The following is a 23510-nucleotide window of genomic DNA, read 5'->3' on the forward strand; positions in this document are numbered from 1 at the left end:
TATATACGTGGGCTGTGTTATATACTACTTGGGCTGGGCTGTGTTATATACGTGGGCTGTGTTATACTACATGGGCTGTGTTATATACGTGGGCTGTGTTATACTACATGGGCTGTGTTATATACGTGGGCTGTGTTATGCTACATGGGCTGTGTTATATACGTGGGCTGTGTTATGCTACATGGGCTGTGTTATATACGTGGGCTGTGTTATGCTACATGGGCTGTGTTACATACGTGGGCTGTGTTATGCTACATGGGCTGTGTTATATACGTGGGCTGTGTTATGCTACATGGGCTGTGTTATATACGTGGGCTGTGTTATACTACATGGGCTGTGTTACATACGTGGGCTGTGTTATACTACATGGGCTGTGTTATATACGTGGGCTGTGTTATATACTACTTGGGCTGGGCTGTGTTATATACGTGGGCTGTGTTATACTACATGGGCTGTGTTATATACGTGGGCTGTGTTATACTACATGGGCTGTGTTATATACGTGGGCTGTGTTATGCTACATGGGCTGTGTTATATACGTGGGCTGTGTTATGCTACGTGGGCTGTGTTATGCTACGTGGGCTGTGTTATGCTACGTGGGCTGTGTTATATACGTGGGCTGTGTTATGCTACGTGGGCTGTGTTCTATACGTGGGCTGTGTTCTATACGTGGGCTGTGTTCTATACGTGGGCTGTGTTCTATACGTGGGCTGTGTTATGCTACATGGGCTGTGTTATATACGTGGGCTGTGTTATATACTACTTGGGCTGTGTTATACTACATGGGTTGTGTTATATATGTGGGCTGTGTTATATACTACTTGGGCTGGGCTGTGTTATATACGTGGGCTGTGTTATATACATGGGCTGTGTTATACTACATGGGCTGTGTTATATACGTGGGCTGTGTTATATACTACTTGGGCTGTGTTATATATGTGGGCAGTGTTATATACTACGTGGCTGTGTTATATACTGCCTGGCTCCTATATACTACGTGGGCTGTGTTATATACTGCGTGGGCTGTGTTACATATTACGTGGGCTGTGTTACATACTACGTGGGCTGTGTTATATACTACGTGGGCTGTGTTATATAGTGTGTGGGCTGTGCTATATACTACGTGGGCTGTGTTATATGCTACGTGGCTGTGCTATAGTTCTCTGCTGTATCAATCTGTGCATCATGAATCGTGGTATATGTTAAAGGGGGGGCCCACTGAGACTCTTTCGCCCGGGGCCCTCAAAAACCTGGAGCCGGCCCTGATCCAATGGTTCAAGCACTGTTCCTGGAGGGGAACGCCATCTTTCAGGATGATAATGCACCAATTCATACAGCTAGAATCGTTAAAGCATGGCACGAGGAATATTCTAATGAAGTTGAGCATCTCATCTGGCCCCCACAATCCCCAGACCTCAACATTATTGAGCATTTATGGTCGATTTTAGAGATTCAAGTTAGATGTTGATTTCCGCCGCCATCGTCGCTCAAAGAACTGGAGGGTGTTTTAACTGCAGAATGGGCTAAAATTCCTTTGGAAACAATTCACACCTTGTATGAATCCATACTTCGGAGAATTGAGGCTGTAATCGCCGCAAAAGTTGGACCTACACCATATTAAACTAACTTTTGTTGATGTTCCCAGGTGTTTCCACTATTTTATCCAACCCCTGTATATTATATAGATTAGAGAATTGGATAAAAAAAATCTGCGCTAAGAATAAGTAACCTTTAATGGTTGATGGAAAATTTAAAGGGATAGTAGCTAAAAATTCTAATAAACCTAGAGAAAATTAGCAACACTGTCAGTATTGCTGCCGGGATTGTGTCCTTTTGAATATGCACATTGTTTTCCTCCCCCTGTCCTTCGACCTCAAATCCGATCAATCTGTGGCTGGGAGGCAGCCTGCTGCACCAGAAACCTCCCGAGTCCCCACCAATGCTGTGTCTATACTGAGAAATAAGCTCAGTCAGGTTTGTTCATGGCTGTTTGTCTCATCAGCTATTTTTTCTTAACAAATTAACAAATGAGAAGGACTTTATATTTTCTTTTACACTAATGCAACTATTCATCATTCTCTCGGCACACCGAAAACACTATGTCACAAAAGACCATGCTTTGTAGCAGGATGAACAGAGTGTATAAAAAGAGATGGTCGGTGACAATACCAGCACATATCATGACCACACACTGTTATTGCAACTGTTAAGGCGCCAATACACATTAAAGTAATGTCAGCCAAATCCGCCAATAGCGCAGGCTTGCTCAACAGCCTAATATATACGGAGGCCTCACAACTTTCCTTCGATAGATGTCAGGGTTAACAAGGATATGGCATGTTCAATTTTGGACTGATGATCCTTTTTGTTCTTGGAGAGATAAGTCGCTGCCAGAGGAGTCTGGCAGCGGCCGTTGCATAGAAAAGACTCCTGTTTTTGGAGGAATCAGGGGAGATAGCTAACAGCCAAATGATCGGCCAAACCATCGTTCGTTTGACAGCTAACTGTTGTGTATTGGGTCCCTTAGTGTACAGGATCCTTAACTTAGCCCTGGTTTTACAACAAATGGGTCTTCCAGCCAGGGCCGTATTTAGAGTTTCTGCTGCCCTAGGCACTTTTAGCGCTGCCTCCCCCTTTGGTGAGTATGACACTATCGGCAGTGACTTTGGCAAGAATCGCTGATGTGAAAGTCGCCTTTTGCAGCAGATCCGGCAGTTTTTCTGCATCTGCTGCGTAATGGATCACTTACGGCAACACTGTGTTCGGCCTCATTCATTCCCTATGGGATTTGCGGCACTTGCCATGATCTGGCAAATGTGGTACCATACCTCCAACTTTTGAAGAAGAGAAGGAGGTATAAAGTTTGCGGCGCACGTAGTGCGTCGCGGCAAATTTTAGGCCACGCCTCTGACCACACCCATTTCACAACTAGTCACACTCATATCCACGTTCCAACCACAGCCATTTGGCACTGCTGATGACACTGTTTTAAAAACAATATGGCCACAGTGCTCCATACTGTATAATGGCCACACATGATGCTCATTACTGTATAATGGCCGCACATGATGCTCCATACGGTATAATGGCCACACATGATGCTCCATACTGTATAATGGCCACACATGATGCTCCATACTGTATAATGGCCACACATGATGCTCCACACTGTATAACGGCCAAACACAGTTCTCCATACTGTATAATGATCCCACATGATGCTCAATACTGTATAATGGCCACACATGATGCTCCATACTGTATAACGGCCACAAATGATGCTCCATACTGTAAAATGGCCATTGGCCACACATGATGCTCCATACTGTATAATGGCCACACATGATGCTCCATACTGTATAATGGCCACACATGATGCTCCATCCTGTATAACGGCCACACATGATGCTCCATCCTGTATAACGGCCACACATGATGCTCCATCCTGTATAACGGCCACACATGATGCTCCATCCTGTATAACGGCCACACATGATGCTCCATCCTGTATAACGGCCACACATGATGCTCAATACTGTATAACGGCCACACATGATGCTCAATACTGTATTATGGCCACACACAGTTCTCCTTACTGTATAATGACCCCCCTCCTGTATGCATGGCTCATATTCACCCCCCTACTGTATGCATGGCTCATATTCCCCCCCCCTGTATGCATGGCTCATATTCACCCCCCTGTATGCATAGCTCATATTCACCCCCCTGAATGCATGGCTCATGTTCACTCCCCTTCTGTATGCATGGCTCATATTCCCCCCCCTGCATGCATGGCTCATATTCCCCCACCCTGTATGCATGGCTCATATTCACCCCCCTGTATGCATGGTATGCATGGCTGGCTCAGGCACTGACTCATCAAATATCCTCCCCCCCCGTATACGTGGCTCATCGCCCCTTCCTTGTATCTGCGTGGGTGGCTCATCTCCCCCCCACTTCCTTGTATCTGCGTGGGTGGCTCATCTCCCCCCCCCTTCCTTGTATCTGCGTGGGTGGCTCATCTCCCCCCCCTCCTTGTATCTGCGTGGGTGGCTCATCTCCCCCCCCTCCTTGTATCTGCGTGGGTGGCTCATCTCCCCTCCCTTCCTTGTATCTGCGTGGGTGCCTCATCTCCTCCCCCCCTCCTTGTATCTGCGTGGGTGGCTCATCTCCCCCCCCTTCCTTGTATCTGCGTGGGTGGCTCATCTCCCCCCCCCTTCCTTGTATCTGCGTGGGTGGCTCATCTCCCCCTCCCCCCCACTTCCTTGTATCTGCGTGGGTGGCTCATCTCCCCCCGCCCGCCGTATGCGTGGCTCATCGCCGGCTCTCCGACGCTCCCAGCCCCATCCTGTATCATGGCTCAGCTCCGCGGACCTCCTACACCCTCCCCGGCTCCCCCCGTCCTCCCTGGCTGTCATACTCACCTGAGTCACCTCACACACCGCGCAGCAGAAGAACGGAATCCTCGGAATCCTCCACCTCGCTCTGTCCCTGCGCACCGTCCTCCTCGTCCTGTGTGAGCGCTGCGGTCAGGTGGTAACGCTCATTTAAGCTGATGAATATGCATGCATATTCATCACCTTAATGAGGCGGCACCATGTGTCCGCTCACACAGGACGAGCTGCAGTCGTGCAGTCGCTGAGAGCAGACCAGCCGGCACCGCTGGAGCAGGTGAGGTGAGTATGAGAGAGTCACGTCTTCAATGGGGGCTGTGCCAGCAAGGAAGCGGGGGGGGGGGGGGGCGGCGGGGGGGGGGCTGCTCTCTTAAGGTGACCACGCCGGACCGGACTGTCTAATTTAAAAAAAAAAAAAAAAAACCCTGCTCAGGTGCCGCCCCCCCCGCATTGCCCCACCCTAGGCACGTGCCCTCGAGTGCCTAGTGGCAAATACGGCCCTGCTTCCAGCTAATAACTAGTGATAAAATTCAGTTTTACTATAGGCTGTAAAGTAAGATCATGTTCTAGCAAAGTATGTCCTACGAGGAACGGTTAAAGGATCTGGGAATGTTTAGCTTCCAAAAAAGAAGGCTAAGATGAGACTAAATAGTTGTCTAGAAATATCGGAAGGGCTGTCACAAGGTAGAGGGATCATTATTATTCTCATTTGCACATGGAAACACGAGAAGCAATGGAATGAAACTGAAAGGAACAAGATACTGATTAGATATTAGAAAAAACTGTTTGACAATGAGGGTGATCAATGGGTGGAACAGGCGGCCATGAGAGGTGGTGAGTTCTCCTTCAATGGAAGTTTTCAAACAGAGGCTGGACAGACATCTGTCTGGGATGATTTAGTGAATCCAGCTTTGAGCAGGGAGATGGACATGATGACCCTGGAGGTCCCTTCCAACTCTAACGTTCTAGGATTCTGTGATTTATCAGTAAGGAGTTTAGCTTATTATTCTGACATTTAGTGATCAATATTTCATATTTACACAAGCACAAGAATGACAAAAATAATATAAAATGAAATTAACTTAAATTAATATTAAAATAGTTTTGTATGAACCTGTTCTAATGATTACATCCTTTTAAATAAAAACAGTAAACGACATAATGTACGGAAGAATTCTTACCTTGCTGTGTAAAACATATCACCATCAACTCCTGACTGACATCTCCACTTCTCTGGACCGGTATGAACAGCTCACCAATGTCCTCTTCAATCTTGTATATGGCTTCAGGTATAAACACTGTTGATTCTAAATGGAAGGAATCAGAAGATAATCATTTTATATGACTGGGGAATGACACACATTAACAAATGCCATTGTTAGACGAAAGATATAGGCCACAGGAAGACCCACACACGTTTACAATTAAAATCAGTGATCCAACCACAGCTTTCACATTTTGTTTAGACCGGCAATGAGCAGTGTTTTTTGACTGATCTTAAAGTGAATCTGTCAGCAGGTTTTTGCTACCTCATCTGAGAGCAGCATAATGTAAGCAAAGAGAAGCTGAATCCAACAATGTATAACTTAGTTTACTGGGTGCAGCCCTTCTGACACAATCAGAGTTTTTAGATTTGGCAATACAGCAGAGCTGAGGAAGCTAGCTCCGCCCACACCAGGCTCTGTATGTAAATAGTCTATAGACAGTGAGCTGCTCATCACAGTAGGAGTTGTATCAGACTAGCATGCATGTGCTGCTGTGTCCCAGCGATGATAAGCTCCTGGTGCTAAAACAATCATTGCAAGCAAAAAACAAACAAACATGGAGGCATAGCTGAAATCTGTGTTTTAATCCCTATCTCCTACTGTCTTCGGATTACATAGGAAAAACCTGCTGACCGATTCCCTTTAACCCCTTCATGACCGGAGGTATTTCCGTCTTTGTTTTTTGCTTCCCTTCTTCCCAGGGCCAAAATGGCCATGTGTGCGCGTGTTTTTTGCGGGACAAGTTGTACTTTTGACAACATTGGTTTTAAACATATCTTGTACTGAAAACGGGAAAAAAATTACAAGTGCGGTGAAATTGCAAAAAAAAAAAAGTGCAATTCCACACTTCTTGGTTTTTTTTTCCACCATGTTAACTAAATGCTAAAACTGACCTGCTATTATGATTCTCCAGGTCATTGCCAAACATGTCCAGGTTCTTTTTTATTTAAGTGGTGAAAAAAAAAAATCCAAACTTTGGTAAACCCCCCCCCCCAAAAAAAAACGCCATTTTCCAAGACCTGTAGCTTCTCCATTTTTCATGATCTGGGTGCAGGCTTACTTTTTGCACGAAGAGCTGATGTTTTTATCGATACCATTTTAGTGTAGATACGATCTTTTAATTGCCCGTTATTGCATTTTATTGCAATGTAGCGGCGGCCAAAATAGTGTTCATGGGAGACTAGAGGTTGGAGTTGTCCAATCGTCTCTGCTACACACAGGCGATGAACAGATCGCCTGTATGTAGCAGAAATGCTCACTTGCTTTGAGCGCCGAGCACCGCTGTCAATTGAGCGCTGTCAATCTAGCTCAGGGACAGTACTAGATATGCAAATCAGAGGACATAACGATGCAGCCAGCCATTAGCCATACCAAGGGTGCACGGAAATACCCTCATTTGCAAATGAAACTTTTCTGCAACTACATCACTAACTTATGTTACTGGCATGCTTGTTATAGTGGATACGTTCCCTACATAGCAGTTGAATTTGCAGTTTTGGGGTGACAGTCTTCCTTTAAGGCCGGGATCACACATACGAGAAATACAGCCCAGACTCGCATGTTAATATCCGGCATTGTCGCCGTCACTCAGGAGCGGAGCGTTCAGCCGCATAGCAATACATGCAGCCGCACGCTCCACTCCTGAGTGACGGGGGAAATGCCGGGTATTAACATTCGAGACTCGGACGTATTTCTCACATGTGTGATCCCGGCCTAAGATAAACAAAACCCCAATTCTTACATATTTCGCAGCAGATTACAAGACCCTGCAAGTCTTGCTCTGAAAACAAATAGTGATTTAGCTATGTGTTGGCCTACGCCATCTCTATCCAGCCCCACACCTTTATGATCCTCACATTAGCAGTGGAGGATAACACTGCAAGTTTTAGATGGCAGCAAGAAAAGATCTAGAATATATAACTTCCCATTATACAAAATTGTATAATGTATATTGGCTAAAAAACAGAAAAACCTGGTACGATACCCAAGTATAAAAGCACATACAGCTCTGGCAAAATTAAGAGACCAGCACCTCAAAACCCTGTCATGGGCAGCCCAATCTCCAGATCTGAACCTCATTGAAAACCTGTGGAATGTAATCAAGAGGATGATGGATAGTCACAAGCCATCAAACAATGAAGAACTGCTTACATTTTTGCACCACGAGCAGTGTGAAAGACTGGTGGAAAGCATGCCAAGACGCATGAAAGCTGTGATAAAAAATCATGGTTATTCCACAAAATATTGATTTCTGAACTCTTCCTGAGTTAAAACATTAGTATTGTTTTTTTCGAAATGATTAAGAACTTGCTTTCTTTGCATTATTTGAGGTCTGAAAGCACTGTTTTTTTTTTGTTTTTTTTTATTTTGACCATTTTTCTTTGTATGAAAAAAATACAAAATTTATTGCTTGGAAATTCGGAGACATGTTGTCAGAAGTTTATAGACTAATAGAAAAATTTACTTTACATTTTACTAAAAAATATACAGTACAGACCAAAAGTTTGGACACACCTTCTCATTGAAAGATTTTTCTGTATTTTCATGACTAAGAAAATTGTACATTCCCACTGAAGGCATCAAAACTATGAATTAACACATGTGGAATTATATACTTATCAAAAAAGTGTGAAACAACTGAAAATATATCTTATATTCTGGGTTCTTCAAAGTAGCCACCTTTTGCTTTGATGACTGCTTTGCACACTCTTGGCATTCTCTTGATGAGCTTCAAGAGGTAGTCTTTGTCATTTAAATTCTTCCATTTTTCTTTGTTTAATGTGTAGGAGAAGCATTGTATTTTTGCTTCTATTGCATACGAGAAAAACGGATGCCCCACAGATGCTAAAAAGAGACTCCAGGACCAAATGTGGATGAACACAGAGTCCAACACATTGCTAAAAAGTGGTCTGTTTTTTTTCTTGTAAATAAAAAAATGGACATCCGAATGAAACCTTAATAGGGCATGTAGACAGGGATAGGAGAAATGAGAAAACATTAAAATGACGTGTTAAAAAAAATGATATAGATTTGTACAATAATGTTATCATTTACTTTTGCACAGAACTTTTTTTCCATTGATGGAGTTATGTAAGTGCTGCGGATTAGGTGTTTTTGTACCATTTTGACTTATCAATAATTTTTTAACTCCATTTTGGGGTCAGAAGAACAAAAATTTGCAGCTCTTTTTTTATGGCATTTGTTGCGCGGGTTAAATAGCGTGACTTTCTAGGTCAGATTGTTACTAAGTATGAGTACCATCTTCTATGCTAACACTTAGATGTTGCAATCAGCATTCTACGTAATAGTACACCATGAAGTGAGAAGTAATGGCGGCCGGTACAAGCTGTGCTTCTGTAGCCATGTGTTCTGGCATGAATACACAATAAAACTGACCCACTGTATTCCTTATATCGCACTGCTGAGACAAATCTGTGGTTATGTTATCATTACAAGCTGGCGTTTTTTTACATGACCATTTTCTTTCTGAAATGTGAGCTGTACGATGAGATGAAGCTGATTTCACGTGCATTACGGCCAGGATGCTGCACATTCCATGAGGGACTGAAATATAATCAGGGCCGCGCTTGCACCGACAGCCAGCTCGTACTAGGAAAACATATTTGTCGGCTTAGAGTTACATAATAAAAACTGCGTAATCGCTTTTCACTCCTGTATATACACTCACCGGCCACTTTATTAGGTACACCATGCTAGTAACGGGTTGGACCCCCTTTTGCCTTCAGAACTGCCTCAATTCTTCGTGGCATAGATTCAACAAGGTGCTGGAAGCATTCCTCAGAGATTTTGGTCCATATTGACATGATGGCATCACACAGTTGCCGCAGATTTGTCGGCTGCACATCCCAAAGATGCTCCATACAAGGCAAGATGGATCCATGCTTTCATGTTGTTTACGCCAAATTCTGACCCTACCATCCGAATGTCGCAGCAGAAATCGAGACTCATCAGACCAAGCAACGTTTTTCCAATCTTCTACTGTCCAATTTCGATGAGCTTGTACAAATTGTAGCCTCAGTTTCCTGTTCTTAGCTGAAAGGAGTGGTACCCGGTGTGGTCTTCTGCTGCTGTAGCCCATCTGCCTCAAAGTTCGACGCACTGTGCGTTCAGAGATGCTCTTAGGCCTACCTTGGTTGTAACGGGTGGCGATTTGAGTCACTGTTGCCTTTCTATCAGCTCGAACCAGTCTGCCCATTCTCCTCTGACCTCTGGCATCAACAAGGCATTTCCGCCCACAGAACTGCCGCTCACTGGATTTTTTTTCTTTTTCGGACCATTCTCTGTAAACCCTAGAGATGGTTGTGCGTGAAAATCCCAGTAGATCAGCAGTTTCTGAAATACTCAGACCAGCCCTTCTGGCACCAACAACCATGCCACGTTCAAAGGCACTCAAATCACCTTTCTTCCCCATACTGATGCTCGGTTTGAACTGCAGGAGATTGTCTTGACCATTTCTACATGCCTAAATGCACTGAGTTGCCGCCATGTGATTGGCTGATTAGAAATTAAGTGTTAACAAGAAGTTGGACAGGTGTACCTAATAAAGTGGCCAGTGAGTGTACATTAAGAGATAATTTAGTAAAGAAAGTATGTGCGGTGCTGCAAATTGGGCAGTAATACAGCTAAGAATATATCTAGAAACATACAACGTAAAAAAATGTCACTGCTGGAATACATCTAGAAAAGGAGTACCGGTACATTTACAAACAGGTTTTACCAAATTTCCAACTGTATTGTGCCTGCAGCTCTTATGCAGTCCTAAATCTCCATGGTAACAGACTACAAAAAAAAGTGTAGTCTGATCCTAGAATCTTAGGTCTTGATTCAACAATTTCGGTGTCACGCTGGACTTGATGAGGGAGTGGGGTGGAGTATGAGGCAGGTTCATTAAGAGGTGTATGTCTCTTAAAGAATCAGCCGAGGCGTGAAGCAGCTTCCATCACTACATGCGCTTTGCCACAAATTTTAGTCCATTCAGGGACTGGAATAATATTTGTGGCATGAGAAACATGGCCATTTGTCATGAATTTGACAAGCTGGGGGTCACCACGCTTGGTCACTCCCCCATTCCATCCCAGCTTCCCCCACTGATAGCTGGGCAAAAACGGGTGAAAAATTGCACAAAACTTTTGCGACTTTCCAAAGCTTTTTATGCCAGAATTCTGGCATAAAAGCTTTGATGAATCAGATCCAGTGTCCCTTCTATTTGTCCTGTAAATGCTCAGAATTTAAATTCCCTATCAGTATGTCTTTGGAGTATGGTGGTAAACTCATACAAACACGGGGAGAACGTACAAACTCCTTTCAGATGTTGCCCTTGGTGGGATTTTAACCCAGAACCTCAGCGCTGCAAAGCTACGGTGCTAACCACTGAGCCACCTACAGTGGGTACGGAAAGTATTCAGACCCCTTTAAATTTTTCACTCTTTGTTTCATTGCAGCCATTTGGTAAATTCAAAAAAGTTCATTTTTTTACTCATTAATGTACACTCTGCACCCCATCTTGACTGAAAAAAACCTGAAACGTAGATTTTTTTTCTTCAAATTTAATAAAAAAGAAAAGCTGAAATATCACATGGTCATATGTATTCAGACCCTTTGCTCAGACACTCATATTTAAGTCACATGCTGTCCATTTCCTTGTGATCCTCCTTGAGATGGTTCTACTCCTTCACTGGAGTCCAGCTGTGTTTAATTAAACGGATAGGACTTGATTTGGAAAGGCACACACCTGTCTATATAAGACCTCACAGCTCACAGTGCATGTTAGACCAAATGAGAATCATGAGGTCAAAGGAACTGGCCAAGGAGCTCAGAGACAGAATCGTGGCAAGGCACAGATCTGGCCAACGTTACAAAAGAATTTCTGCAGCACTCAAGGTTCCTAAGAGCACAGTGGCCTCCATAATCCTTAAATGGAATAAGTTTAGGACCACCAGAAGTCTTCCTAGACCTGGCCATCTAGCCAAACTGAGAGCCAGGGAGAAGAGCCTTTGTGAGAGAGGTAAAGAAGAACCCCAAGATCACTATTTCTGAGCTCCAGAGATGCAGTACGGAGATGGGAGAAAGTTCCACAAAGTCAACTATCACTGAAGCCCTCCACCAGTCGGGCCTTTATGGCACTGTGGCCCATCGGAGGCCTCTCCTCAGTGCAAGAAATATAAAAGCCCGCAAAGAGTTTGCTAAAAAAACACATGAAGGACTCCCAGACTATGAGAAAAAAAGATTCTCTAGTCTGACGAGATGAAAATAGACCTTTTGGGTGATAATTCTAAGTGGTATGTGTGGAGAAAACCAGGAACTGCTCAACACCTGCCCAATACAATCCCAAAAGTGAAACATGGTGGTGACAGCATCATGCTATGGGGGTGTTTTTCAGCTGCAGGGACAGGATGACTGGTTGTCATTGAAAGAAACATGAATGCAGCCAAGTACAGAGATATCCTGGATGAAAACCTCTTCCAGAGTGCTCTGGACCTCAGACTTGGCAGAAGGTTCACATTCCAACAAGACAATGACCCTAAGCACACAGCTAAAATAACAAAGGAGTGGCTGCAGAACAACTCTGTGACCATTCTTGACTGGCCCCGCCAGAGCCCTGACCTAAACCCAATTGAGCATCTCTGGAGAGACCTGAAAATGGCTGTCCACCAATGTTCACCATCCAACCTGACGGAACTGGAGAGGATCTGCAAGGAAGAATGGCAGAGGATCCCCAAATCCAGGTGTGAAAAACTTGCTGCATCATTCCCAAGAAGACTCATGGCTGTACTAGCTCAAAAGGTGCTTCTACTCAATACTGAGGAAAGGGTCTGAATACTTATGACCATGTGATATTTCAGTTTTTCTTTTTTATAAAATTTGCAAAACTTTCTACATTTCTGTTTTTTTTCAGTAAAGATGGGGTGCAGTGCATACATTAAATGAGAAAAAAAAAAACTTTTTTGAATTTACCAAATGGCTGCAATGCAACAAAGAGTGAAAAGGGGTCTGAATACTTTCCGTACCCGCTGTACTACCCCTACTTATTGCTAACTTGCCAAATGGGGTGCACATTCCCCTAAAACAATAGCTGCAAGTGCAGGAATTAGCAGCCAAGATCATACTTTCCAAATCCAAGATAGCACAGACCATTTATAAGAGGAAATGGGAGGTAAACTCTCAGGGATCTTTAGAAATATCAAGGATCCTTATCTAAGGACACGGGAGCAGAACAGAGCAAATTGTGTCTTTGGAGGACCAAGCAACTCCATGAGTTACAAGGACAAACCATTTATTTTAAAGGGAACTGTTTAATTCTTCCCTTATACTGTGGTGGTGCTGCAGGAAAACTGAACACTTGCTGCTAGGGTACATCAAAAATTAAAGCTAATCGTTAGGGGTCTCTGACCCAGGACAGCCTGTAAACATCTGTTCATCTCTGAACAGTTCTAGAAAAAAAGGGGAATGTTCAAAGTAGATAATCCGTTTAATTAACAGTTGGTATTCTCCCTCTATGATCTCACAAAATGCCAACACAGGCCATTAATTATGGACGCCTAGTAAAATGGAAAATGATACATCCAGGGGTATGGCCTACAAGTACAAGAAATACCAATACAGGTCTGAGGCATTCAACTTTCACCTTTTAAGTAAGGCTCAGGAATAAAGAACAGATGTTGAGTGGGCGCCCTGCCAGCGCATGCCTTCTTTATCAGTTATCTACACTAAGGTGCATTTAGCAATCATTTTATCACTTCTTCACTCCTAAATGTATCACCTTACACAAACCAGGTCTCCTGTGTCTTCTTAAATATGACATTGCTCTTTTTGCACTACTTTATGGGGAGAGAAGAAGCCGTAGGTGCGTTAGTTCCCACGGTTACGTCTTTACTAAGCCAAATAAGTCAATTATGCCATAGCTACCCAAAAAATAGGATGGAAAATGGTCATCATGGACGGCAGTTGTTAGGAAAATGGTCAAGAAACAATCCTTTACCAGTCATGATAATTTAAGCATTGAGCATTTAAGTAGCGTGGCTGCTCTCATTCACTTTGAAGGACTGGTATGCAAGCAAATAGATGAGGATAATTCAAAAAAAATGGGGCACTCACCACTTCGCATTAAAATACTACTTATTTGCAGTTCAGTGAACAGAGATTGTGGAGGAAATTATAGCCGACAGCCCTCTCGCGTGAGAGCAAGCATGACTCTCGTGCGAAACGGCTGTCAGCTGTTATCTCCACAATCTCAGTACATGAAACTGCAATAAAGTAATATTTTAATGCGAAGTGGTGAGTGCCCCACTTTTCTTGAATTTTTGAACCTATCATGTTGTCACAGATACTACACGTGTTTCAGGAAACCCCATGAATGTTTTTAGAAACAGCTTACAATGTGCTGAAATAACACAAGATTCCCAGAGTTCCCTGTCAGTCTTTGTTCACCTGCCATCGGGCATGACATGTCAACGTGGAATATGACCATAGCAGAAAATAATCGTCCATGGTGGTGACCTCAGTAGTGTTGACACATCATCAGTGAAGTCAGATGGAGATCCATAAAGGTCCTGGGAAATGTTCACATGGGAGCGGCATGGGATATGTGACGTGGTGACATGTTACTCCTCTTTTTTTTACTAACTGTTGATGGATGTAATTGAGACATTTTCCCCCCATATACAGACAGCACATTAAAAGCTTAAAAGGCCAAAACAAACAGAGAACAGAACATTGAATAACTAGTCTATGTACCATCTCCTGGGTCGATAATCTCCACTGTTGCCACTTCTGGGAATTCCAGTGCCGCCATGACAGGTTCTGAGAGGACGATCTGGAAGGTTTCAGACTGCTCATATTCTCCATCAGCCAGGATCCGCACTCTCCATGTTGCCGTGGTCTGCCCAGGATTAAACTGTACTTGTTTCTGGGCCTTTCCTCTAAAGTCCTTGTCCTTTTCAGCAGTCCCATCTGCAGTGCCAATACCTGAAGAAGGCAATTTGAGAAATGTTAGGAATGTGCAATCTTCAGCTTAAATGACAATTACCAAGATTCATTCATCATCACATTTCATCAGGGAGCAGAATCCAGTGCTGACAACGAATGGATGCCTTCTATGACATTTGTTAAGTGCCACTTTTTTTTGTACTGATGTGTCAAAACATCATAGTCTAAATAGAAAAGGGGAGTGTTTTTAAATGTGACACTGTGCACCAAAATTATGGCAAAATGTTGCTATAAACTAAGCCAAACAATAGATAGGATACATTTACACGGTCTAAAAATGTACCAAATTTTCATGCAACACTTTGAAAAATTTGACGCATTTCGAGACTGTCTGGTCTAAGTTTACAGTGTCTAAATTTTACTCATGATTTGTAGATCTAATTAATAGTGTTAGAATCCTTCATCAATTTCGGAATCAACATTTGGTGGTTTTCTGCTTCTAGGGACAAGCTATGCCTTGTGAAGGAAGACAGAGGATCCACCTGGCGAAACATGAGTCCTTACTATTTGCTGATGTTGTAATCTGTGTATGCCATTGCATGTAAAGGACCCATGCACAGTGCAATATTGGGATCTGGCCCACGGAGGTAGAATATGTTGCTTTATGAAGTAATTGTGTACCCTAAAGAAGGCCAAGGTCATAATTTCTGTGCGTGAACAATTGGGGCCAACGCACCCAATAGGGCCAAATTCAGACATTTGTGAATCATGTACGTGTTCTGTGATTTTCATAGATACTAGATCAGGGGTGGGGAAATTTTCTTCTGCCAAGGGCCATTTTGAAATTTATCCTATCCATCGGGGCCATACAAATCATGTGCTAACTCTGCCCATAAAGTACATCCTGATGCCCGCACTGGTGTCAGGGCATAATCATTCACTACACACACCTCAGCGTTCAGTAGTGAACACTACATGTACATGCTTTCAGAGCAAGAAGAAAGTAAAGGGCCAGTGGCTGTCAAAATAAAGCTGCCAGCCCAAGCACTGTGGTCCCTGGGAATCTGCCCGGGAACCAGATAAAAGGTCATTCAGGACCGTAAACAGCCAGCAGGCCTGAAGCTCCCTTCCCCTGTACTAGATGTATCAATTAAAATTTATGGTGCTATTCACATGTAAGCAGTTTTTTATTTTGGGGATCGCGTGTTTGCAAAAAAATTCATGGACATGATCCGAGTCTTGGAGCAAAGTCACCCATGCAAATCAATGGGTCCGTGAAAATCATGGACTGTACACAGATGCCCTATATGTGTAAACCATCTGCTTTTTTTTAAATTATTTTTTAGTGGACAAGAGAAGGTTTGCAATTTTTTTTCAACCAAACAAGAAAATTACTAATGAAACACTGATAACACACTGACCAAACACCGATTAAAAATTGGATGCAGAACACTGATGGAATAGGTCCATTTTTTAACGTACATGAAAAAAGCGGATGCTTAAATGGAGTATAATCCTGTGTAAACATGCTCTGTATGGCTTCATTCAAGAACTGATGTAGTGCATTTGTGAGGCACCATGTTCTCCATCCAAATCATTACTTCTGTAACTTCATCTTTGACATGGCAATTCTTTTTTGCATGGATTATGTTTAAATCTATCCGCCATCTTACCTGATCAGAAAAAAATAGATCCCTAATAAAAGTGCATACATGAGCATTCAGGCTAAAACCCATCCTGTCTGTATCATACAGGGAAATGACAACCTATAAGAGGTCTTATTTGGTGAAGAATTGATACATATTTTATTTTCTGATCTATATACATATATTCTTTATATATAGATTGACTTCTATAAGCCATAGATTGGGCTCTAAATTCGTAATATTTGGACAAGAGGGCATGGAAGATTGGGCTCTAAATTCGTAATATTTGGACAAGAGAGCATGGAAGATTGGGCTCTAAATTCGTAACATTTGGACAAGAGGGCATGGATGGCAAAGGTGTTCGATACGGTTTAGATCAAGTTTTTGTGCCGTTCAGTCATGTTTTCCTACACTTACTTCCCCCAACCATTGTTATGTCACACAATCACTGCGGCCAAGAGACGTTGGCTTCACTCTCCACTACTACGGACAAATCAAGACATCCGGAGGAAGTGAGAGCTGTGGCTGTTTTCTCACCTCCTCCGGATGTCAGTTACATTCGTAGGAGAGGAGAGTGAAGCCAGGGCTGATTGGCCGCAGTGATTGTGTGACATAACAACGTGGTCCCTAGGAGAGCCAGAGTCGATACCGGACATGAGTATCAGTCAACAGAGTGTTGGTGACTTTTGTGCTCTATGCAACTCAGAACTCACCCTGTGACTCTATGTGGTCTGCTACTATGTGGCTGAGCTGTTGCAGTTTCTTCCACTTTCCAATAATGCCCCTCACAATTGATAATGGAATATATAGGAAGGAAGACATTTCATGAACTGACTTGTTACAGCAGTGGGGTCATAACAGTATCATGATCCATTGAGTTGCTCTTTAGAACGACTCGTTCTTTCACAAATGCATGTAATGATTTAAGCCTGATGATTTGTCTGTTTTCTTATAGATAGAACTCATACCAATTATGATCTATGATCATGTTCACATGCGTGTTCATAGAAAAATCATGGCGACATGTCCATTTTTAATCATGGATCCAAATCACCCATTACGGATGGCATCTGTACAATTTTTTCACATTGTAACGGGTAAGAAAAACGTTGCTATTATTTTTTTGGCTTTCGAGAAAATCACGGATGGTAATCATTGGCCAAACACTGATGAAAATTGATCTGTTATTCATGTATGACAAAAAAAAAAAGTCTGACTGAGGCCTAAGAGTTAATCTCAGGGTTACTTTCTATATATTGGTATGTAGAACTATGCCATTATCTTGACTCACTTTTTGAACAATGTCACTGAGCACAAATCATGACAATTTTAGCACTGACTCATCTATAAATATATATTTTTGTCATGATTTGGCAACCAAAATAAAATGGATCCTAGTTGATAAGGGCACGGCTTCCCGGTTACACAGAGTTATTTTTATAGAACCGTCATCTGCAAATGGCCCGTGGAATTGCTGGCAAAGGTTTCAAGAGAATATAGGAGAAGGAGACGGAGCAATGCGTGACTCAATGTGGCCTCACTATATAATAAAGTGCATTGTCCCAGTATCTCCACCGTGCAGGTCTCCTGGACTCCCTGCTCTATCTCTGGTCATATAATCCCTCAAGTACTACTTGGTAATCTTCATTTTAAACATTAAACATTTTTTGGAGTGCAATATACAATGACCCATTGAGGAAGTAATTGTTTTTAGCTAGCAGCAAAAAATTGTGTCTTATCGGCACAATACTGAACCTCATGATCAAAACTGTCTAAAAGAAAAACTGTCCTTCTTTCTCATTGCACCAATCAGAGCTCTGCCTTCATTTCCAAAATTGCTATGAGAAAATGAAAGCTGCAATGTGATTGGTTGCCTTAGACAGTTAATTTTTTATACTGTTTCGATAAATAAGGTCCATTGTGTGGTCTGTTGGTGAATGTGTAAGGAGATGGACATACTGCCAATGTTACCACTTGAAGAATAAGTGTATTATTGTTTTGTGTAATGTGACATGCGTTAATGTTGTCATGTTGTAGGTTGCCCAATGGTAGGGAAAGCTAGAGTTAAAGATTGGGACTAGCCCAGAGTGGGAGGCACTAAGGTGAAAGGACTAAGACAGTTTCCTGTCAGGATGTCAGCTAGGGCCTAATGTGCGTCTGAAGTAGACCTAAGGTCTAGACAGTAGCACTGCCACATTATGTGGGTGTCTTGAAGTGAAGGGAGACCAATACGGTGATAATTGTGAACCATAGCCAACAGGAAAGGATAACCGATGGAAGGACAGAGTGGTTAATTGGAGACGGGTCCCAGGAGAGGACACCTAGTAGTAAGGCCCCAAGTTTACTGGCTATCTACTGTATACAATCCCCACCAAGTTATTGTTCAGTAAAAAGTTTATTTTTGCCTGGTGGTTTCGCTCATTGAACTGTTCAACATCTGGTCGTGGCCAACCCGTCATCAGTAACAAATGGCCTACAAGGGCATAGTGCCACACCCTTAGCCAGGACCCTTACTTTCTCGTACCATGCCGGGTCGTAAGAGATGAGTACTTCGCCCATGGCGACCTCCCTGCGCCACGTACCAAATATGTCAAATTATTATTAATCCCTTCCTGCACTCTGCGTGTATGAGTGAAGGTGTGCAGGCATGATGGGCTCAGGAGGTGAGCCAGCTCCAAGCAGGACAGATACAGTTGGCATACTACACCCGAGGCTAACTCACTGCTATTCAAGCCTTTAGATGGCACTGTCAATCACTTATAGTGGCATTTAAATGCCTCGGTCACTGGAGCACTTGATTACCAGTGCCCATGCACCCCCTCGGCGCATTCTCGGGATGTTGATGACTTACTATGGCAGTTGGGGACCTACTAAAGGCTCCAGTGGCTGTCATATCTGTCTTCCTTTCGATTGGCTGAGCCTCATAGGAAATCATCAATTTCATTATAAACTACAGTACTGTAGTATTTCAGAATATTGCAGAATATAGAAGGTTCAAGTCCACTATGGGGATTAAAAAATAAATTAAAAGTTCATTTTTAAATATTTGTAAAAATATTACAAACATAAGAAGTTCAAATCCTTCCCTTTTCCAAGCTGAAAATTTTAAAAAAATACACGTTTGTCACTTCCATAAAAATCTGTACTTTGAAAATATTATATGACAGCCGTGCACAGAGAAAAAATAAAAGCCAGAATTGCCATTTTTTGGTCACCACATCTACCCCAAAACAACAATAAAAAAGTTGTATGAATCCAAAAATGGTATCAATAAAACTACAACTCAACCACAGTTCTTATGTTAGTCTTGCAGAAAGAAAAATAAAAAAAATATGGGTTTCAGAAAATGGTGACAAAAATCTCTTTTTCTTTTGTTTGCTTTTGCTTTGTTGACTAATAAAATAATAATAATAATAATAATAATAATAAAAAACTGTATAAAGCCTGGTAAGGATGTAATGTGACTTATCTGAAGAATCATATTGCCAGGTCACAGGCTCGGACTGGCTTGTAGGGTAACAGGGCAATCCCCCGGTGGGCCTCCAACCCCACTGTATGGGCAGTACATGGCATAATTCCACTTCATTCACGTCGTACAGTAAAAAAACAGCACCTCATCATTCATTAACCAAACTGCCCAGTTTATTATTATATAGAGATATTGCTAAATTTGTGAACGAGATGAAAAGTGGGCCTCCCCAAAGTCAATGTTACTGGTGGGCCCTTAACGCCCCAGTCTAACACTGCCAGGTAATTTTTAGACACGTTGTAAAAAGGAAACCCAATAAACAGTGTCGGAATTGAAATTTTTTCCCATCATTTCACGATCCAACTTTTCCCTCAAAAAAAAAGTTATCATAGGCTATGTCGATGAAAAAAAAAACAAACTCTTTCTTTTTGTAGGAAAAAAGAGAAAAAAAAATAAACTGCAAAAAAACAAAAAATGTCCCAGTCATGGAAGGGTTAAAATCTATAAATACAGCTTAAGTAACACAGTGAGCATGAGATTTCTATAAATCCCAACTGCTCTGTAAGACGCTGCATCAAAAATACAAAGAGTCAAAAACTCACCAAAAGCTCATTGTGGGAGCGTAGCTGTATACATATCATACCTTATGTGTCATCTTGTTAATGGATGAACGGATTGTATTCAAAAACACCCAGTAGTAGCCAAAACCAAATGTCAGCCTGCAGAACAGGCAGTGCAGTCTGCTCATTCCTACCATTTGGCTCATTGGACACTGATTCGTTTTCAACACCTCCCGTATCAACCTAGACTGCCAACAGACTGAAAAGCAGCACAGCAGTCAGTGAAGGGGGAGGCTGCTACAAGTCCATGTAATCAGCTTCAGGCAGTATGGCTGACAAGCGCTTATGTCATGACGGCCCTTTTTTTTTGTTTTAATACCTTTGGGCACAGTTTACACCCTTCACAGCATGGAACTGCTTGCTCCGTATTAATTTAACCACTAAAGAGTAAAGAATTATTCAGAAGTGAGTTTTCTCGCATTCCAAAACCAGTCAGATTTTCATCAGTGTTTGGTCAGTGTATCAGGTTTTACAATCATTGTCATGAGTTTTCCTCACACACACAAAAAAAAACTGATGGATGTTTTACCAATTTTTCCTAACAAGCCGTTTCTCCTATACTCACCTCTCTCAGGCCCTCACCTGACCTCCACCTCAGCTCCTGAAACCTCCACTCTAGAGGGTTTATGCTTCTTCTGGCACTGAGGCCCATGCTGAGACAATGACATGCGTCGCCTCTCACATGCCTCAGCCCATGGAAGAAACAAAGATCATCCAGAAAGGAGGACCAGAGAGCTGCAGAAGAAGCAGCTTAAGAAGTCAGCTGAGGGCCTAGGAGAGGATAGTATAAAGTGTGTTATTATTTTTAATCCCTCTTCCCTCACTTCTGCATATTATGCTTTGGGTTCTGGAGAGACCTCAGAGCATAAAATGCATACAGTGCACTTCCGACTTTGTAATGAAGATATTGAGATTAAATCGAATAAAGGTCATGTGGCGCCCCTAGGGGTATTTGCGGATGTGCGGTTCATGCTCTTTTTTTCTTTTTGCACAAATCATGTACTTGTCTTTTTTTGGACCAGCACTCCTCCCATTTGGCTCAGGTGATTTTAATTAGCAGGAGACTGCAAAGTAAGGGGTCTAGCCCATTTTGGCTCTCACTGAAGAGCTGGAGGAAGGTGAGTTTAAATGCTCCTTTTCATTTTGGTGCTGGTGCTGTGTGGCGGCCATTGTTGCTGTGGCTTTGTGCTGGTGGGGCGGCGCGGTCTGGAGTCATGGGGGCTCAGTCTCGCAGCATGGGTGCTGTGGGGCAACAGGCCGTCCGCCCTGCTGGTGCATGGCCGCTGCGGCGGTGGTCGCCGCACGGCTCCGCTCCGTTAGGGCGTTAGGACCCACTACGAGGTTTGCCGTGAAGGGGCAGTGGGCTTCATACAGTCTGATCAGAATGTTAAACTGAAAACCTCATGTTCAGTATTTAAATTTTTGCCTAGCGGCTTTAGATCAACGTATGATTTTGGGATGTGCGGTTCATGCTCTTTTTTTTCTTTTTGCACAAATCATGTACTTGTCTTTTTTTGGACCAGCACTCCTCCCATTTGGCTCAGGTGATTTTAATTAGCAGGAGACTGCAAAGTAAGGGGTCTAGCCCATTTTGGCTCTCACTGAAGAGCTGGAGGAAGGTGAGTTTAAATGCTCCTTTTCATTTTGGTGCTGGTGCTGTGTGGCGGCCATTGTTGCTGTGGCTTTGTGCTGGTGGGGCGGCGCGGTCTGGAGTCATGGGGGCTCAGTCTCGCAGCATGGGTGCTGTGGGGCAACAGGCCGTCCGCCCTGCTGGTGCATGGCCGCTGCGGCGGTGGTCGCCGCACGGCTCCGCTCCGTTAGGGCGTTAGGACCCACTACGAGGTTTGCCGTGAAGGGGCAGTGGGCTTCATACAGTCTGATCAGAATGTTAAACTGAAAACCTCATGTTCAGTATTTAAATTTTTGCCTAGCGGCTTTAGATCAACGTATGATTTTGGGATGTGCGGTTCATGCTCTTTTTTTTCTTTTTGCACAAATCATGTACTTGTCTTTTTTTGGACCAGCACTCCTCCCATTTGGCTCAGGTGATTTTAATTAGCAGGAGACTGCAAAGTAAGGGGTCTAGCCCATTTTGGCTCTCACTGAAGAGCTGGAGGAAGGTGAGTTTAAATGCTCCTTTTCATTTTGGTGCTGGTGCTGTGTGGCGGCCATTGTTGCTGTGGCTTTGTGCTGGTGGGGCGGCGCGGTCTGGAGTCATGGGGGCTCAGTCTCGCAGCATGGGTGCTGTGGGGCAACAGGCCGTCCGCCCTGCTGGTGCATGGCCGCTGCGGCGGTGGTCGCCGCACGGCTCCGCTCCGTTAGGGCGTTAGGACCCACTACGAGGTTTGCCGTGAAGGGGCAGTGGGCTTCATACAGTCTGATCAGAATGTTAAACTGAAAACCTCATGTTCAGTATTTAAATTTTTGCCTAGCGGCTTTAGATCAACGTATGATTTTGGGATGTGCGGTTCATGCTCTTTTTTTTCTTTTTGCACAAATCATGTACTTGTCTTTTTTTGGACCAGCACTCCTCCCATTTGGCTCAGGTGATTTTAATTAGCAGGAGACTGCAAAGTAAGGGGTCTGGCCCATTTTGGCTCTCACTGAAGAGCTGGAGGAAGGTGAGTTTAAATGCTCCTTTTCATTTTGGTGCTGGTGCTGTGTGGCGGCCATTGTTGCTGTGGCTTTGTGCTGGTGGGGCGGCGCGGTCTGGAGTCATGGGGGCTCAGTCTCGCAGCATGGGTGCTGTGGGGCAACAGGCCGTCCGCCCTGCTGGTGCATGGCCGCTGCGGCGGTGGTCGCCGCACGGCTCCGCTCCGTTAGGGCGTTAGGACCCACTACGAGGTTTGCCGTGAAGGGGCAGTGGGCTTCATACAGTCTGATCAGAATGTTAAACTGAAAACCTCATGTTCAGTATTTAAATTTTTGCCTAGCGGCTTTAGATCAACGTATGATTTTGGGATGTGCGGTTCATGCTCTTTTTTTTTCTTTTTGCACTTATCATAGGCTATGTCGATGAAAAAAAAAACAAACTCTTTCTTTTTGTAGGAAAAAAGAGAAAAAAAAATAAACTGCAAAAAAACAAAAAATGTCCCAGTCATGGAAGGGTTAAAATCTATAAATACAGCTTAAGTAACACAGTGAGCATGAGATTTCTATAAATCCCAACT

General features: G+C 43.3%; 1 protein-coding gene across 1 annotated transcript in view; it reads right to left on the reverse strand.

The window, feature by feature from the left end:
- FREM2 (FRAS1 related extracellular matrix 2) overlaps positions 1–23510 on the reverse strand; it is a 285657-nt gene that overhangs the window by 117726 nt on the left and 144421 nt on the right. Inside the window, exons 4-5 of the mRNA XM_077298181.1 lie at positions 14414–14644; positions 5576–5701 (exon numbers count right to left, since the gene is read on the reverse strand). Coding sequence (XP_077154296.1) covers positions 5576–5701; positions 14414–14644 — 357 coding nt within the window. The remainder of the gene's footprint in view (positions 1–5575; positions 5702–14413; positions 14645–23510) is intronic.

Source organism: Ranitomeya variabilis, chromosome 3 (genome assembly GCF_051348905.1).
Source record: "Ranitomeya variabilis isolate aRanVar5 chromosome 3, aRanVar5.hap1, whole genome shotgun sequence".
In the NCBI taxonomy this organism is placed as follows: domain Eukaryota; kingdom Metazoa; phylum Chordata; class Amphibia; order Anura; family Dendrobatidae; genus Ranitomeya; species Ranitomeya variabilis.